Source organism: Pseudopodoces humilis, chromosome 15 (assembly GCF_049639895.1).
Source record: "Pseudopodoces humilis isolate 2021_Gansu_Grassland_sample_001 chromosome 15, ASM4963989v1, whole genome shotgun sequence".
NCBI classification, from domain to species: domain Eukaryota; kingdom Metazoa; phylum Chordata; class Aves; order Passeriformes; family Paridae; genus Pseudopodoces; species Pseudopodoces humilis.
The window spans coordinates 6,779,238-6,798,775 of NC_142214.1; the positions used below are offsets into that span (position 1 = coordinate 6,779,238).

The following is a 19,538-nucleotide window of genomic DNA, read 5'->3' on the forward strand; positions in this document are numbered from 1 at the left end:
TCACATTCAAGATTTCTGAAAAAAGGCGAGAAGTAAGAATTTAGGATTAATTTCTTGCACTGATCTCAGGAGAACCTTGGACAGTTGCTCAGCATTCAGGTCACCTGCCTCACTGGCAACACACAGAACATCCTGCAAGTCAATCTAGCTGAGGCAGAGGCTCATTTTTCCTGGCATTTGTACCTCTCTTCCAGAGGGAAGTATCTATCCTTCTGCTAAATGCAGCAACCACTGAAGGGTTCATTCCAAAAATACAGCCCCCTGAGCACTGGCACAGTTCCCGACGTTCCCTCAGCAACTGTGTCACTCTGGAGAAGGTGGAAGGAAGAAAAACACCCATCACTTGTCAAAGAAGGCACAGTGGCCCAAGATCTGATGTAACTGCCAATAAATCCTGCAGGATAATTTTCAACTAGACCAAGGAAGTGCCAAACCCAAGTGTGATTTTTTGGAAGGTGCCATTCATGGCAGAATCCCAGAGAGAAGCAGAGGCAATATTAAAAGCATGAGTTCCTAGACAAATACAGAGAGTTGATTATGTGCATTGTATAACATCCAGATTCATACTCTGGAGTATAATTGGCTCCAAAATTTTTTGTTTCAGTGGGAAAAAAACCCTATATGTGTCACTGGACTCCAGTGCAGCTTCTTGGTGATGTGGAGATAAAACACTGAGATGCCTTCCCACAATTTCAATTTCTGTTTTGTAAGATGTAAACATTTTGTAATTTCTGTTTTGCAAAAGCAGGGAAAGGAACTGATACAGATAAATAACTATTTCACTCTCCTCCAACAGCATTAATTGACCCAGAGAGGTTGTGGACTCCTCAATGCTGGAAGCGTTCAAGGCTGGGTTGGACAGAGCTTGGAGCAACTTGTTCTGGTGGAAGGTATCCTTGCCCATGGCAGGAGGTGGAATGAGATGGTTTTTAAGGTCCCTTCCAACCCAATCCATTCCATAATTCCCCACTTCTTCCCTAGAGTTAAGACCCTCAGTACTTCCCACCAGCCAGCAGAAGCTTCTGTCTTCCAAACTATTTCACTACAACTTCCTCTAGGTATAAACTAGGGACACCTGTAACTTGCATTCAAAAATGTTTGGGTTTATTCCTAGATTAGTCACAGACCTGCAAGACAGCATTGCATGAAGAAAACAAGGTAAGTCTGCTGTAGATTTTAATACCTACATGTTTGTTAGTTAGAATGGGTGGAAATAAATTACAATAGATATTCTGATTTTAAAAGAAAGTATTTAATCCCAAAAGGAAACAAGAATATGGTTATCTAAAAAAGTGCAGAAACAGCAAAACACATTTATTTTTCCATTTATTGGCACTTATTTGAAAAATAGCATAAATATTCAACAGAAAAGAGACAAGTTGACCCACACTCAGCTATTAAACCCCCCTATACTGATGTGTCTTCTAACAAAGACTGGAAGAGACACCAGGAGGTTCATTCTCAAGAAATAAGCAAGATTTTTAAAAAAAAAGAGTCTTGCTCTCACCACAGAAGAGTGAACGCACAGCAACTCTTTGGCACAAACCTGAAACTGCAAAGCCAAACTTTGCCTCAGCAGAGAGAGCAAACAGAGCCCAGCACTCCCCTGAGCGTCTGCTCGGGGACAAAGGGCAGCTGGACTCAGGGAGGGACTGCAACCAGCAGGGTGATTATTACAATAATTTAAGAGGAATGATACCAGAAGTAAACCATGTCGTATCTTAACTAGAACAGAGTCAGACTATTAAATACATTCTATTTTCTCTCTACAATAAGGACACACAGAAATGGGTCACTGGCCCTCAGGTTGCCAGGTCTTTGCACTTCAAGTCATCCCTTTCTCATTTTGATGGCTGCTGTCAGTCAAAGCTTCATCCATGTGAATCTTTCACAGCAGAGTTCAGGGCAGGTTCTTCTCCTGCTTGAGGAAGTTTCCATACTTTTCTCACTTTATGACACACTACAAAGATTTAGCGTTTAAAAATAAAACATTTTGCTTCATTCTTAACCTCTCTGGAGAGAAGGTTTGAAACCACATAGCACAGAGGCACACACATGTATAAAGAGGACTCAGCTGGGGGACTTCAGCTGCACAACCCCAATGAGGGTGTCACTGCAAAATCCCAGACAGCTGTCCATAGGGGGATCTGCAAATTCTTCCTCCTTGTTGGGGAATTTCAGAACTGAGATCAGGATACACTGACTTGTCAAGCATCTCAAATTACCAGATTCCAGGCTTCCAATCAGCATCCAAAGTTTTCAACAGCAGAAATGACTTGATGTCATTGTTTGAGGAAGCAATATCAGGAAATTAAACACAGATTAAATATGTTTGACGGCCTCAGGCTGTAAAAAGGCATTCAAGATTCCTCACTGTATCTGTCATATATGAGGACAAATACTGACTTAAAATAATGCATTTTTGAAGTACTAAATACTAAAATCTCAGGATTTAATGTATTGTTCCAAATACTGTCACTATTTTTCCTTATTAAAAGACCTTTAACAGAACATCTACCACTCCTATACATCATCTAAATGGGGAAGAAAAAGAAAAAAATGCCAGATATAAAACCCCAGAAGAATGTTCCACACCTAATTTAGATTTAGTCATAACAGCAGTCATGATCATGAATAAAATGCAACATATAAATTTGACAATTCACCAGTTTGTTCTTTTCTGACATCCACTGGAATACAGAATTGATTAAGAGCCAGTCATAATAGAACACAATAAGATTAATAATAATCAATTTCCCCCCCTGCAATATTCTCCCTTTCATATGAAGAAGAAAAAAAATATAAATATCTAACACTCTGGGAATAGAAACAATTAGTAAGCTGCTTCATTGGTTTTAGGCTAAGGACAAATGTGAGTTATCTGCTCCTCCACAGGCAGGGAGGATACAGACTGCTGGCAAGGCAAGGCTTCCACAAGCAGGACACACGTAGAGTGTTTGTAACTCATGCCAAGGAGATCACACCCACTGCAAACCAGCAGCCTGCTGATTGATGTGAGCACCCAACGTGTCTGCAGCCCAAATGCTTCTGTATTGTAGTAAATGTCATACAAATCACTAGAAAGATGAATTCCTCCTCAAGGAACTGTTCTGGAAGTTTTCTAGAAGTAATGACATTGCTGGAAGTTCCTATGAGGAACAGAATGGGTTACACACAACAGAAAGTCCGGGCGATATCCCGCCTGTTTCCCGGTGTCCAGCAGCAGATTCCTGCGTCTCAGTTCATCGGTAACTTGGCCATGAGATCGACTGGCAAAAACGGGGATCTGGAGTCGGAGAGTGACACTGGAGAGTCTGTGCTGGTGCCAGCTTCAGCTGGGGAGTCACAGGAGGAGCCTGCACTGCTCCTGTTGTCATCCAGGGCGTGTGAGGACAGACTGAAAACAGAGCGACACCAGGGCGTGAGAAATGAGGCACTGGCTCTGGAAAGTGCCCAAAACCAGCCCAAATCATCACAAAGCCATTCTAAACACACATGTGCATCTCTGCAGGAGCAGAGTGATCTGAAATACACCTGCAGCTACATGTGCAGTCTCACACAGGACACTGCCCATTTCCTCCTTAGCTCACCCAAAAATGGGGCACAGATCAGAAGTTCTAGAACAAACAATCCACTGTCAGCTTTACTCCATCCTCAAAGCCCTGGGCCAGCACAACAGCCAGAAGCATTTTTGCCATGAGAGCCAATGATGTATTGTCCATCCTGCATTGTACTGTGTATTTCACAGGACACAAATTCATAACTACAGCTGATCTATCATCAGTGATAGCAGCAAAGTGATTTTTTTAAAATTACCATCTCCTATACCAAGAGGCAGCAACTGGACCCACACTGCTATCTGCATTGTAAACAGGATGTGCAAAAAAGATACGTTTTTAAAGTACCTTTCAAACATCTATTTTGCTATTGCTAATCAAAGCTTCTGCATGACTTGTACATCAGCTAAGAGGCAAAAAGACAGGAATATGTGAACAAACCTTGATACCTGCTGACAGTTGTGTGGGCACACCCTATGTATGATGAACCTTTTGACTAAAACACTAGATCAAAATCCCTTGCTATTACCAATCACTACCATTTTTAACAAAGTACTTTTTATCTCCTCCCAGCTCCTCTGACCCTCCAAGGATCTCATGTTCCTCTGTGACTAAGAACAAAGGAAAAGAAGAAAACCCCAATTCACCCAAAAAGCGTCAGCATTCACATTTGATCGCAATATGAATCAGACTCTAAAAGCTATCATCCATGAGGTGTCTTTTCCTAAACATGCTCAACACCCCATGTTATCAGTCAGGCCTAGAAACTGCAGAATTGTAGGGAACATTGCTGCCTGTTTACTGCAATAATTTCAGTGCTGTTATGCAGCTGTTACATTATGAGATATGTCTATTAAAAAAGACAAAAACAAGCACAAAAAGCTTCAAGCACTATCACTGCTAGAAAAAAAACCTATTTGTAATGCTTCTGCTGAAAGGGACAATAAACAGCACAACATTTACCATGCCCCAAGGTCCGCCTGATGCGCAGCCTCGGGGGTTAGCATGTTGGTGGATCCTTGGAATAATCTTTTTGGGTGATCTTCCATCTCTGTCACACCTTTGGGAAGAGATACCGAATGATAAAAATTAGGACTCATTTATAAAATCTACTTTCAATGTACTTCTACAAAGCAAACAGAATGGAGGTTCACACAGTATTTCATACGTAGAGAATTTAGATGCTGAAATTTTAAAGACTGTCTATTTCCTAGAAACATTTTGTCCAAGCTTCAGAACAGTTTAGTGAATAATTAACTAAGGCTTAGATATAAGATATTTATTCTTCAGTAGTGAAGAATAATCCTTTTGTTTCAGTTTATCCAGCTATCAGTTCACTGACCAGCTCCACCAGAGAAAAGAAGCTGAAAATAAGAAAAAGGAACAAGCTCCAGGATTATCACAAAACTTTTCTATTGACTTTGATTTCCAAACACTCTGGAAGAGGAGAGGACAGGTACATGCTTAAATAGGCTATGACAGAACTCAGATGAAAATGTTCTAAAACATTCTCAGAGCCAGAGGTGTTCTGTAACAAAGGTGAAGCTTGAAGATATAAAAATAGGTGCAATAAAATTTCCAGAAGTTAAACTTGAAGAAAAATGCAGAAAGACAGAGAAACATTTCCTAATAAAGCTGTAAGGTGCCTACCAGGCCTCTGCATCAGCTTTGGGTTTTGAAGAGTTATTTTAAATGTACAGTACCTGTGTGCTTCAGTTAACCAGGGCTTTCAAAGTTTTCTGTTTGAGTTAAATATACCAATAGTTGTATTTATTGTTTTGTTAAGTAGGTTATATCAGATTTTTTTATCACATCTATATGATGACAGCAATGGGGAAGAATTAGAACAAAACGATTATTAGTTTTATGGAATTAAAAGCTTTATGGAATAGTAAAATCTAACATAATGATTTGTCTGTTTCATTACAAGTAATATGTTCTATTTCTAGTTACTTTTCTGAAGTATCAGCTAACTGGACAGAATTATGAAGAAAGCTATATGAATTGTTATATAACTAACAAGTTGGCCTATTGTATTTGCCAAACCTAAACACTGTACCTTTTCTTTTGATTGATCCAAGAACACTTGGTCGTATGCAGTTAATTGGGCTCTGGCTTCTCCTGCTAAAAGAAGACAAATGCTGTACTGAGATCACCATTAAAAGAGAAAGGTTGAAAAAAGAATCAAAAAATATTCAGAAAACAAACTACTGGACGGACACCACTAAGAAAATAAGCATTAAAACAGCTTATCCAAAACAAGTCCCTTTTTGTTTTTTTCCCTCTGAAGATAGGCCAGGAAGCACAGAACTGAGCAGGAAATGTTTAATTACATTATTTCACAACTGGGGCAGTCTAAAAGCTCTCATCCAGGCACTGACTACATCTCAGTTGACAGGCTGAACTGTGAGGGCCTAGTAAAATTTAATTGTATGCCCACATCACTCAAAGGAGTAACAAACCCTAAATCTGTTCGTGTTTTCTTTCCCTCCGAAGTAAAGATGTGAATGAGAGCAATAGAGAGACTACACTGGGAAGACAGATGCCACAATGCAGCCCATTTCCCAACATTGTGACATGAGAATTTTGACAAATGTTTTACAACACTGTAAAATCTAAAGTCTACAGGAATATATGAAGTTGTGTTTGTACTCAGAAATCAATTATGGATACAACAAATTCTGGTATTTCAAATGCCTACTATGAACAAGCTATGACAATTTTCTATCATTGATGTAATCTGCTGACTTGCCTTGAAAATCTCCTTGTTGGACTTGGGCTGGGACTTGGAGGCAACCCACTGCTGCTCACCAGACTTTGCAAAGATGGTGAGAAACATTGCTGAGAGGAAAAGAGTTTGTGTTATTATAAATACTGTATCACTCCCATGTGGTAACAATTGATGCTCAACTGCAGAGAAAACAAATTCAGTATCAAATTCAGCAAAGAGTAACTGGGTATACTGAGACATCACTTTTTGCTACTAAGAAAAAATAATTTAAAATTGGACAGATTCCATTTTCGTGCAGATTTGTTTCACTGTACTCTGGTTAAACAGACTTATTTGGTTTTTATTGACCACAGCATAACAGCTGAACACTCCACAGAAATTCACACCCACAAGATGAGCAGCTGGTATTTTCTGCTTTGGGGTTTTACAGGTTTTATTTACTCTCTAGTTTCTTGTTTGCAGCTAAGGTAGAAAGGAGCAGGTGGCCTAATCTTTTGCTACTAATTTGGTTGAATTTATTTAGCTCTACTTAAGATAAATCCGTTATTACCACATTTTTCTCACCTTCCCTATTCCTCGTGTAGGTGAAGGAGCTGGAGAAACTGGAACAAAGTCTACTTGCTTTGGTGATAGTGATTTTTCAAAATCATTGTCACTCTGTAAACAGTACACATAATTAATCTTACAGGCAGGTACCTTAACAAGAAAAGGATTGATTGGTGTGAAATCCCAAAGTTATCCTCCATCATATCAACAATTTTTAGGCAGCCATTTATAAGCTTATGCTTAACAAAAAACAAAACAAAACAAAACAAAAAGCCTTAAACATTACATGGAGAGTATCAGAACATAGAAGAAAATTTGAATAGCCAGACATCCATACAATTTCCTTCTGACACAGCAGCCCAAGGAACTCACATGTACCTTGAACAATTGATAATTCTATGCCTTGTTAGTGTGAAAAATTGCTGATCAAAAGCAGTGCTATACTAACAACTTAACTGTAGGTCAAAGTATCAAAGGAAATGTTGACATGAGAGAGTCTCTAGTGTCCTGATACTGATGATAGAAACACAAATTAAAGCATGAATGCATTACCAGGCTCAAGCTCTCCTCCCATGAGTGGCTCATCTGCATTGCTACTTGCACTTCTCTATAAAGAAGAAAAGAAATGTGTTGTCCTGGGCCCACAGACAGCTACAGTGACTGTTCTGCTTTGCCTTAGTGCTCACCTTTCATGAACGGTTTCCCTGTTCAGCAAATTCATTCCTTCTTCCTAAAAGATTAGCACATGAAGAAGTAAGGTCAAAAAAACCCCACTTTGTTCAGCAAATCAGAAAAGCTGTGTTTTCACTTCACTTTGGCATGTGGAAAATTTAATTCAACTCAGTTAAGCAACAAATAAACTCAAGTTCTCATCCATGGAAAGGAGTAAGGAGGAGAGGATGAGAAAGATGTAGCAGGATTGACCATCATGTAAGAAGTGTTTATGTGAGCTGGTTGTTTCCCAAGCAGCTTTATTTTCACTACAAACCAAGAGATAGCTACAAAACTGAATAATGATAGTATGAACCAGAAATTTTGCATATGCCAGAGCGTCTTTATCCAGTCTTGAGTAATACCATTTTACATAGGGGACACTAGTACAGCTCAAAAACATGGCTGGATTCTTACCTTACTCTATGGATTAGTGACTAACTAGACACTTGTCAGCATCTCATTTGCAATACACTGCATTGTACACAATGAATTCAGGAGTCAGTGAGGTTTTTTTCTAAAAAAAACTCCATAAAATATTATTAAGATGGATCAAATATATAAAATTAGACTAAACATTAACACCAAGTACAAATATGACTCAATCTCCCCTTCGGCAGACACCATTCTTTAAAATTAACTGAATACTACCCAGTTTGTTCAGTGAATGAATAGGTTCCCTAATTCAAGAGCAAAAGTTCAACTAAACATCTTCACAATCCACATCATAAGTAGGAAGAGTCTAACCTTCCTAAGAGTCCTTCACCTGTGTGATAATTTGCTCAGATTTCAAAGAGATCAGAAGTGAATCACACAGGTTCTCAGTGAGGATATAGGACATGGAATTAATTCCAACTAGTGAATCTAATGCACGAACACAAATTAGGAAATTACACTGTTTGCTTTAATAAATGGATGACACAAACATGAATACAGAAGCATTTTCCAGGAGATTGATTTATCAAATTTTACTTCAAGTAATAGAACAGAGCCACAACATTCATTGAGATTCCTTTGCTTTCAGCATATTTCCCATTATATCTCCCAGCTCACTGCAGGGGGGGTTGGACCAGATGACCTTTAAAGGTGCCTTTCAACACAAACTAATTTATGATTCTATGATATGATATTTGCATATTAATCCTAAGCTTTTTTAGATTGATAAAAGGGGCTGTACAACTGATCTGAGTGCTTCAGAGTCTATTTAAGACAGTAAATTATTTACGTAATGAAAGCAGGCAGTTATTTTCTTCAGGATTACTCTGCAACTACCTTAAATAGCTGAGGTAGGAAGCAGAAGTGCCTTCCACCATTCAGGCACCATAACCTAAAAATGCTATCTGAAGCATTAAATTGTTTTCTTAACTTTTGACCCTGTAAAAATCAAGCCTATCCACTGAAAACTAGCCAGCTAAAAAAAAAAAAAAAAAAAAGAAGCATCTTCAAGCCAATTTTATAACCATTCTACTGTCAAAAAGTGGAGATATAAAATGAAGGAGACACAAGAATTTGAGCTTGTTGATTTTAAAGCTGGAGTCTTCAGTCTGCAGTGTGCTGGCTGGGAGCAGAGCTATTTGAGCCTGCTCAGATATTCCCCACACCACCCCCCTTCCCGAGTGTTTGCACTGCTGCCCTTCCCCCTCCGTTCGTGCTGTGACAGCACAAGTACAGGGATCTGGATAAGAAAATTATACAGATGAAAAATAGCCCAGCCAGAAGAGTACAGACTATTTTTCAGCCAGAGTGCTTCCTTATCCTGCTCATTTTCTGGCTGCACAAAAGTCCTGTGCCAACACAAGTTAAGGAACACTTTGTTATTGGCCCTGAATATTTATGCTGGCACTGCTGCCAAAAACTTGGTGAAACTTTACCCTAAGGGTTTACATTAAAGGTTTCCTTTCTAAAATGTCCATTTTAAGAATCCTCTCTCTGCTCAAATCTTCTCCTTGCTTTAAGATGCATTTTGCTTCATGAAACGTGGAACTGGGCAGGCAGTTTGAAAATAAAATCTACAGCCAGTTGAAAGACATTAAACACCAACTGCAAAAAAACCCAGCCACCTATAAAAACTCATTTAGAAGAATCAGTGCTTACTTGTTTGATTTGATGAAGACGGCTGCTAGGAATACGGATAGGAGATGATGGCACAAACTGCAAAACAAAGTCACATACAATTGAAAGTACAGCAGAAGGGAGGGAAAGGTGCCACAGAAATATTAGTAAAGTAGTGTTGCCCCAAAATGAAAAAAACCCCAATTTTAAAAACACCCTATATCATTTATTACATTCTCAGTGTATATATAACCTACATTACTTACCTGCAAGAATATGTTAATATGTATTTCCACATTATACTGCTTTGTAAGCTCTGATGCTAATTGGTATCAGCCTGGCTTCCATTCCATTTCCAGGCAACTAGAACTGACAGCTTTCCCCACAGAATGGAGCTGCTTTTCACTAGCACACTGTCATCTCTACTATATATGTTGGCATAAATATTTTCCTTTATGTGATTCAGAATATTTATTTTCATTTAAGTGATCCAGAAAGCTCCTCAATAGTTCCTTTAAAAATACAAAGCCAAAACAACGCATCGGACAAAAAGGTTCCTGGATAGCTGTCTGCCTATAAATGAGTACTTTGACAGGTGAAAAAAATCAGCTATTAGAAGGCTAACAAAGAGTTAAACACTTTCTTTATGGTTTCTCAAGAGCTTCACCAACTTGGGTGAAATCAGAGAAGACATGACTAAAAATGGTCTTCTGTTAATGTTGACAGTTTTGCATCAAGATCTCACTGGAATGCTATGATCTAAAACTACACACCCAAAACCGAGTAATTGAAAGTGATTATTTTCTCAAAATATAATTTTCCTTCATATATTTCCCATCCTTCACATTGTCAACCCTCAGTTGATTTATGTCACAGCCATTCAGGCAACAAAAATTCTAAACCAAAGCCTTGAATAGAGGTTTAACTTCTCTGTAAGATGACAATCCTTCCAAAAAATAAGGTGTCCTTTCAGAATGGATGTGTTTAGCAAGTAAGGCTTGCATTATTGTAGGTGTTTTTATACTTCATTCATTATAAGGTTTCATCTGCTTCACAAAACATTACTAGAGCTCTTCATCATGCTGAAGCTGGAGAAGTAACAAACATTCAGTTAACTGTTACTGCACCATCTTCTAATCAGTGCCACAGAAAATACAAGGATTTTGCTGCCTGACAGGGTTAGTTAACACAGACTATTAATGCTTCATACATCCAGAACCCTCCTTCTAAAAAAACAAACATGAAGACATCACACCCTGCTTCTCACAAAAGAATTCAGCCTATCAGGCTCACACAGAGGATGACTAATGTTTGTGCCAGAATTTAGTCATCATAATATGTAATATTAAAGTCTAACAGCCATAATATCTTGATTTGTTACTTTTAAAGTCCAGTTTAGGTCAGCTATACTATTATACTGCGTTCCCAAAAATCTTGGGTACCTAATAAAAATTCTTCCAAGCTGCACCAGCCAATGCAGACCTTGAGTTGACCTTGATTCTCACACAGAGAAAAGGATTTGGACAATAGTGCATTCCTGCCTATTCACTCTGTCATTCCACAGTAAAAATGCATTTGTTCCACTCATTATATTCTAATTTTATGACTGTGATCCACATACTTTAAGGTTTAACATTGATAGAATATGTACAAACACATATATAAAATAAAAATGTAAAAAGAAAAAAAAATACAAATATAAAAGACAATTAAGTGTTCCTCTGCAGGGTCTGATGCATGAACACAGCTCTGAGGATCCTACATCTTGTTTCCAACAAGTCATCATCCTTGCTTTTTCAGTGTGTAAAACTCACTTTTGCTGTTTGCATCTTTTGATTTAATTCTTGTGAAAAGGAACCTCTGTCACTTTCAAATGATACTTGCTAAACTGAACCCATTTATTAAAATTATGCTACTCAAATCCTCAATGTTTTAAGAGAGCAAAAAGCCTAATAAAACCTTTACAAACTATTAGACCACGACAGGGAAGAGGAACACCTTCCTCCCTACTCCAGTGTGTCAGATACTGTGTTCCAGTGCAGGTAAAGTTTCAGCAGTGCCCAGCTGCCCAGGTGAGCAGGGACTGCCCCAGAGCCTCTGCCCTGCCCTGCAGTGCCCTCTGCCTCCTGCCAGCACAGCCACTTGTGGGGCCACACTGAACCCAGCAGGGAAACTACCTGGCCTAAAAAAAGAAAAAAAAAAATTAGAGAAAATTTAATGTCAACTTCTGCTGAAATAGCACCTAAACATCTAACCACAGACTCAACTGCTCTGCTTAAACAACAAAGCAAAAACCCCAGCCATGCAAAACAAAGCAAAAAATCACCAAAACATTTACTCACTGCTATCTTCTGGAAGAAAATAAACTGCAGATACTGTGCCTGGTTAACCCTTCCTTGGCAATTAAATGTAGTGTCAGAAAACTGCAGATCAAGCCTCAGCCCAAACTGACCACTGCCCTTGCAGTCATCATTATAAATCAGCTGAAGTCTGAGACTTGGAGAAGCTACTCCAAAAACAGATTGTGGAATTCAGCTGAGCAACTGGGACAGCACTGAAGATGGAGTTGATGGTGTATGACCTCCAGTTACCAGAGATTTTAGAAACTCCCGTTGTTCCCCTGACAGGGAATACCACACAGATTAGACACACATGAATCAACTTTTTGTCCACAAAGTTTAACAAAACATAAAATTTAAGCTGTACTTGTAATACTTGTAATAAAGAAGTTTTAGTTGCTTACTGAATCTTTTAACCCTCTTATAGTTTACACTGCAGTAAAACTTGGATTAGTTTTCTTAAATACAAAGAAATGAGTTTTGAAATATATTTTATCACTTTCTTACATAAAATTTAATTTACAAAAATAGATGTGATCTAGCTCCTTAGAATATCTCTAACATCATAAAGCTAAATATACTTCTTTGCTATAGGAAGAATACCAGGGAAGGTTGCTTAGGGTCCTTGACGCTGAGAGTTTAATTCTATCACACAATCGTTTATCTATGGATGACCCTGGTTTAAGACCACAGAAGGACGAGAGTCTCTATGATCCTTTCCAATTCCATCCTCCCTGCCATATTCAACAGAGCATAACCCAGATCTTAACTGAAAAGGAGCATTTCAAAGCAGACAAGGCACTGATCTAGCAGTCAGTGGGGAACTTGATTTTTAGTGTAAGTAAAATTCCATGTATTTTGTCAGCACCTGGTCAGCTGGGAGTGAAGAAGAACAACACTCTTTTAATAACATTAGTGTGAGGGGAAGGGTTAGGAACTTCATCCCATGAAGATGGAAACACTGGTTAAGTCCAGGAGACTGTGACATTTATGAGGGGCAGGCAGAAAAGCAGCCCATCAGTGAATTAGCTCCTGCTTCCCAGCAACTTCTGGACAAGGCACCCTCAATTAGCATCCTCTTAGCCCAACAATTGAGGATCTTCAGGAGTAAACAAATAAATGGAGCTTTTGCCTCTGTTTTTTTCTCTTCTTTCCTGACCACAAGCACAAACAGATTTACACTAAGTTGCCACCCTACAAATATTAAGAAAGAGACTTGATTAAGAACTCTTGACTATAACACTTTATTTCAGTTTTCCCACCCCTGCAGGAGAAAGGCTTTTCTACCAATCTTTCTTATATATAATTATTCTGATTCTGTTACAGATGCAACCTTTGCTGGAGTATTTGTCTGAATTTTTTTTCTTAAGGATCAGAAATCATTTAAGACATTGATTACTGTTAACAGTAGTTATATAATTAGTTTTCTTAGCAAGCTACCTTTCTTACTCTACCTTGGAACATCTATTTCACAAGTAAAATTATGATCACAATGAAATACAAGCATTCTCCAAGCCAAATGATCTATAAGTAACATTTCATTATAGCTACAGCATATTAATGTCACAGTCTAGAGGCTTGTTTCTGAAAGCAATGTGCTACTAGCTTCACAGACTGCAATCTAATTTTGTTTATTCCTGTTTGCACACTTCTGCTTGACACCTGTTGGGGTTAGTGTAGGAGTTTTCTTACCAGGCTGTGCCGATTCATGACTGTGGTGCTGTTCCTGCGGGTGCGCAGGACGCTGGCCTGGAACACCTGGGAGTTATCGCTGTGAAAAGAAACACTTGTCAAATGCAAAAGCCATTTCCTTCCTAGCAAAAAGCACCTCTTCATATCAGCTTAGTTTCAAATGCTATGACAGCTCTCCTGTCGAGACAAAGCACTCCAGAGACAGGTAGGTAAGAACTCTTTTAGCTTGTTGGCAGAGAGTGCAAATGAACTCGTTCATCCTCCAATTCCCAACTACTTCAATTAATGATTTCAATTAATCATTTTGTGTCTTCAGAATAATTGAAGAATTGTTTAGACTGTGGGGATTTATTATGTTTGGAATGGCTGCTGCTTGTGTATTACTTCAAATGTCATTCAGCAGAACAAATGTATAAATGGCTTGTAAGCAATAACTGAAACCAGCTTTGATCCCATAGATAAAACAGAATTTTAAAATACAGCATCTTGATAAATCTTATTACTACAAACATTTAATATCTTCTGAACATTTTTCCAGGAAAGGTTAAATTAAACTTACAGTAAACCCAGTTTTTAAGGCCCCACAGCAGTGTATCCATTGAAATGGTATAGGATTATTTATTTGACATAAAATGAACTTCTTTCTCAAGGCAATTTTAGTTCTATTGATTCCTAAAGCAAGTTTTACTGGTCATGTCATCACTAGTGTTTCAACAGCCAATGATCAGAACTTAATGAATGCGACTGCAGAAATAAACTAGAAGTTGTTTAGTTTAGCTAGAAAAAAAAATTCTGAGCCACAATCCTACAATCCCCATGCCCAAAAATCAGTGAGGAACTGCACAGGTGAACAAATCCAAATGTAAGACTGTAATTAGATTCAAATCACAAGAATTCACATTGTATCTTTTTGTTTCAGCCGCAAATTTGGGATGAACAAAAGCCCCTCACAAATACAGTTTCTTTAAAACTAACATGACCAGCAGCACTACTTTGCTGTAAGGATTGATAATTCTGCACTTTCATGACACACCATTGTCAGAATCCTCTAGTTTAAAAACACACCAGTTAGACACCTAAGTTTTAGACAGCTTTTATGTGGCTGTAAATAAAAAACAAATGAAGTTTATACTGTGAAATAAAAGCCAACAGCAATTGGCATAAGCACTGTACTTTATGCCAAAAAAAATGCATAGATTCTCCTTCTCCGAAATGTCAAGTACATAAGACCAGACATCATTTACAATTTTCCAAGAAGTTTCACTCAGCTCACACCCACTAGAGATCAAACAGCTGCCATGTGACAGAGGTGGAAGAGGAGAAATTGAAAAGATGCATGACATGATGTTTAGAGATGAGTTTTGGTTGAGGCCAACAGCCACAGTTCTTTTCAGTGTAAGTGTACTGGCTGGCATGCAAACACAAGACAAACAGCACATCCTGAACTCCGTGGTCTGAGTCAAGAAAACAGGTTGGAACAATCCTGTCCCACATTACCATAGCCTGAGTCCAATGCTCAGTGATAACTAGCAGAGAGGGAGAAAAAAAAAAGACCTATAAATAATCCTATCTTTAATCTCCCTTGCAAAAGCACCAGAACTGATCAGATCTCAGACTTGCTTTTCACAGAAAACTAGTTCCCATTAAAATAAATTTTATTTGGCACAAAAACAAGAGTTAAAAGTTCTGCAAAAGGTAACTTTTGTGATCTAAAATATTCCACTTATAACTGTTCTCTGGACCTACAGCAACTAATTTTCCAAGTTCCTTACTGAAAAATGAAGAAGTCAAAACAGGAGGCAGAGGCAAAAAAGCAAGCTGTGTAAGAGCAAGAGCTTTTGTTTCAGTTTACCCAACAAAGCCATTCTGGGAAAAACTGAAGTTTCTTGCCAAGAGCTGCAATCTTGCAAAAACAGTATTCTGGTGGAAAATTCCAAACTAACAGGCAAACCACTGCAACCAACTCAGATTAGTTCAATGGCATTTCAGTTTTATTTGTATGAACACCTAACCCACAGTGTATGCACAGTGTCAAGGCAATAGCTCAGCTTACCCTTCTATCTGCCCAAACCCTGAACTAAATAATTTGGTTGGATTTTTTTTTCAAGAGTCAAGGTCTTACAGTTTCCAGTTTACAAAAGGCTGAGATTATAAAAATGTCTTGTCTCAGTTACACAATTAGTTTACCTGCTCAGAAACCTCCCAGGAGGGAGCTGCTATACACAACCCTTCCATACTGCATCAACATGTAAAATGAGAGTTGTTTCATTATGATTATGTAAAATAATTACAATTACATTCACTTAACATTAAATGACGATGGAATAGGCAAGAAGTAGTATTTCATCTGAACTGTCAGACACTGTTAACCATTTTGGTAAAAGAGGTATATGAGATTTGTTCATCACTTGATATCCAGTTCCTTAGAAATAGAAAGAGGAAAAAATCAATCCACCAGGAAGTACTTATCATGTCATATACTACAGTTGATGAAACTTATTGTCAATACGCTCTCCCAAAATGCAGACACACCACTAACAGCAGCACATGGACCACCTTACAGTTGGATGGAAGCCACACCATTTAGCAGATGGGACATCTCCTAACTTCCCAGCAGCCCAGAGGAGACAAGAAGCAGCCCTTTAGGTTATAAACTTACCCAAAACAAAACTGTACAAGAAACCCTACCTGTCTGAAAGCTTTCATGCAAGCCCCTTGCATGCCACTGCCACTTTCTGTCCTGTCAGCTGAAGAGAGCCAGACTGGCAAGCACCCAACTCTCCTGCAAACAGACCTGCCACAGGCTTGTGGCAACATCCAAGCACAACTGTCACCACAACACATTGTATTACTCCCAGTAATGCATACTACAGAAATTAGTATCACCCAGAAAAATTCCTGGCCACCTAACACACTGATTTACACTAAATGTAAAACTTATGTCAAGGTCCCGTGAAATGACCTTCCCGACCAAATTTGCCAGATTGTTTGGAAAGCATTTACTGTTGTAATCATACACAGAGCAGTGATTTATTTTGTTCAGACTTGATCCATTACAGAAACCATCGCAATTGTTATTCGATGTCTAAGAACGGCCACAACTCTGGCGTTGCGAGCGGTGTTTCTCTGCAACACACAGCAGACCTTGGTGAAAACATAGCGCTTCAGTAAAACCAAAGCCCTTCTTCCCGAGCTTCCTCGCACCCCTCCACACGTTGATATGCTCCCTAAACCCCTCCCAGCCTGGGACAGCGCTCAGGAACCCACTTTTTCCCGTGGCGCGGCGGAACATCCCCGGAGCCCCCGCACGGCCGGCCCGGGCCGGGAGCCTCCCGGGCCCCTCACCTGAGCCCGTGGATGAGCGGGGCGCTGTTCGACCGCCTCAGGCCGCCGCCGTCGCCCGGGGCCGCGGCGCTCCCCGGCGGCAGCTCCAGGTCCAGCTCCATCTTCTCCTGAGCCATCGCGGCGGCTCCGGCTCCTCCCGCTCCGCCCATCCGCGGCCTCAGGCCGCCGCTGCCCCGGCCCTGCCGAACCCGCGGGCGGGGGGGGTGCCGCAGCAGCGAAGCCGCATCCCGGGGCTCGGGGGGCGGCCCGTGCCCGCTGTTGGCGCTGATTCCCGCAGTCGCCGCGGCCCCGCGGGCCCCGGGCCGCTCTCCCCGGCCGGCCCCAGCGCAGGCGGGCCCGGCCGCAGGGCGCAGGCGCAGGCTCCGGCTGCGGCCGCTCGGGCGCTGCTCCGGCAGATTCGAGGTGTCCGGAGTGGGATCGTCCCCACAGCTCTCTCGCCAAGGGACACAGCGCTGATCGCTAAAGAGCGAATGTGTCGCCTGAGCTGTACTCGCTCGCAGAAATAGCAGTGGAGGGTTCAGTGCAGGCCCAGACAGCTCCAGGAATAAAGGATAAAATCCAAAGTTTTCAAAATACTTTAATAGCTGCATGTGGCCCTAATTTACACCTAGAGGAGGTTGTAGTGAAATAGGTTGGAAGGTCAATGCTGCACTGGCTGGTGGACAGTGCTGAGGCTCCTATCTCTTGGGAAGAAGTGGGGAGTATGGAATTTAACAGGGCATTAGCTGTAGTATCATGGAATGGTTTGGATTGGAAAGGACCTTAAAAACCATTTTGAGACATCCCTCTTCCATGGGCAGGGACACCTTCCACTATCCCAGGTTGGTCCAAGCCCTGTCCAGCCTGGCCTTGGGCACTTCCAGGGATCCAGGGACAGCCACAGCTCCTCTGGGCACCCTGTGCCAGGGCCTCAGCACCCTCACAGGGGAGAACTTCCTCCTAATATGAAATCTAAACCCACTTGCTTTTGATTTGAATCCATTCCCTCTTGTTCTGTCAATCCAGACCCTTTTAAACAATTTCTCTCCATCTTTCTTGTAAATTTCCTTCAGGTACTGGAAGGCCACAATGAGAAGCTTCTCTTCTCCAGGTTGAACAATCCCAATTGTCTCAGCCTTTCCTCATAAGAGAGGTGTTCCATCTCTTCATCTGTTTATAGTGAGAGTTTCAGGTAGTCTTTAGGAACAGAAGTAACCAGAGGAAGAGGGTGGATTATGGAGAGCTAAAACATTTTTTCATAGGCTCCATTCTTACTAATTTACCTAAGGCTTGATGGCATTTTGTGACTGTGGCTGTGTTTATTTGACCCACAGGGGTATTTCCCTGACACTGTTGAATACCCCCCTCTTCATGCCCACTGATCCCTCTGTATCACTCTACTCACATATCTTATTCTATCAGTCTCTGTTGTCCCTCTATGAATATCCATCCTTCACCTGTGTCCTCCCAAGGCTCTGTTTAACACGTTGTCTCCTTTCTTAACCCCTCTTGCCATGGTGCTGTTTATCTAACTCAAAAACTTGTGATTTCCTCACTTCCATCATTCTGTTCCACAGCACAGCTCTCCCACAGGCACTTCCCCTTTGCCTCACTACCCTCCTCAGCCCTTTGGAGGGTCACTCTGACAGTCCCCACTTTCCTTTGTACATATATTCCCATTAAAGTTCTCTTAGGTACAGTAAATCCTGGTCAGAAAGGAGGATGATGTGCCTGGCACTGGAAAATTTGAGGACATAAAACAGATGTTTTTGAGCTCTCAGCCACATTTTGGATATTGCTGACTTTTTCCTTAACAGTATCCTGGTACATGTCATTTGAAGCTGTTTGCTGCCCTTAGTGGCAAAGACATAATGCAATAATTCCACAATAAAAATAAATAGCAAAATCCACATCGTTTAGTGCTGTAGTCAGATCCTGCAGTTGGTTTTTGTATTAAGCAAACCAGAATATTTGTAAGTAGATTTCCATTCAGAGCTACAAGTTTTGCTAGGAACTTTCACCTGAATTGCCTTTTAGGCAATTCTAGCCATGGAAAATGAAGGTATGGGAGCTATTCCAAGCTGTGAAATGCTTGTGCTGAAGCACCAGACAAGGAGAATGGTGCAGGTTCTGTAAAAGTGTCACATTGCTTTTAGAGAATGGCTGCAGTGAAAGTGATTAACAGTATATTCCTTTCACAGCTGCAGATCCTAATTTTCCAGTGAATCAGGCTGGTCATAATTATTAGAAATTAAGCAAAATTATTTAGATATTTACTTTCTCAGTCTTTGCAGGAGATAACAATTCTGTATCACCTCACAGAAGGATGTAATTACTGGCTGTGATAGGCCATAGGATAAGGGACATAGGACTGTGAAAGTTATTTCTCCTCTGCAGTCATAAGGAATAAGAATTAGGAATGTTTCTCTGTGTTTTTCAATATAAATATGTATAAAAAAATCCTATAAATATTTTAAATGTAATCTTGTGGGTCTTTTAACTCAACTCCATACATCTTTGTGAGTGTCAGCACAAAGTTCTTCATTAATAGTATTTCAGTGAAAGAAATGTAAGTATCAACAACAG

At 40.1% G+C, this 19,538-nt stretch overlaps 1 protein-coding gene across 2 annotated transcripts; it reads right to left on the bottom strand.

Moving 5' to 3' along the window:
- Positions 1-1,309: 1,309 nt before the first annotated feature.
- LOC102105194 (P2R1A-PPP2R2A-interacting phosphatase regulator 1) lies at positions 1,310-17,248 on the bottom strand. Of its 2 annotated transcripts, none has more exons than XM_014255384.2 (10): positions 16,974-17,248; positions 13,629-13,707; positions 9,640-9,696; positions 7,521-7,564; positions 7,387-7,441; positions 6,853-6,945; positions 6,310-6,398; positions 5,617-5,678; positions 4,521-4,617; positions 1,310-3,397 (listed from the first exon to the last, which is right to left on the bottom strand). In XM_014255384.2, exons 1-10 carry the CDS (start codon positions 17,120-17,122, stop codon positions 3,238-3,240), a joined length of 885 nt encoding a protein of 294 aa, XP_014110859.2. In that variant the 5' UTR covers positions 17,123-17,248; the 3' UTR covers positions 1,310-3,237. The 2 variants fall into 2 exon arrangements, with proteins under 2 accessions (XP_014110859.2, XP_005526226.2); XM_005526169.3 differs by having other exon boundaries at positions 5,617-5,681; positions 16,974-17,246.
- Positions 17,249-19,538: the final 2,290 nt, after the last annotated feature.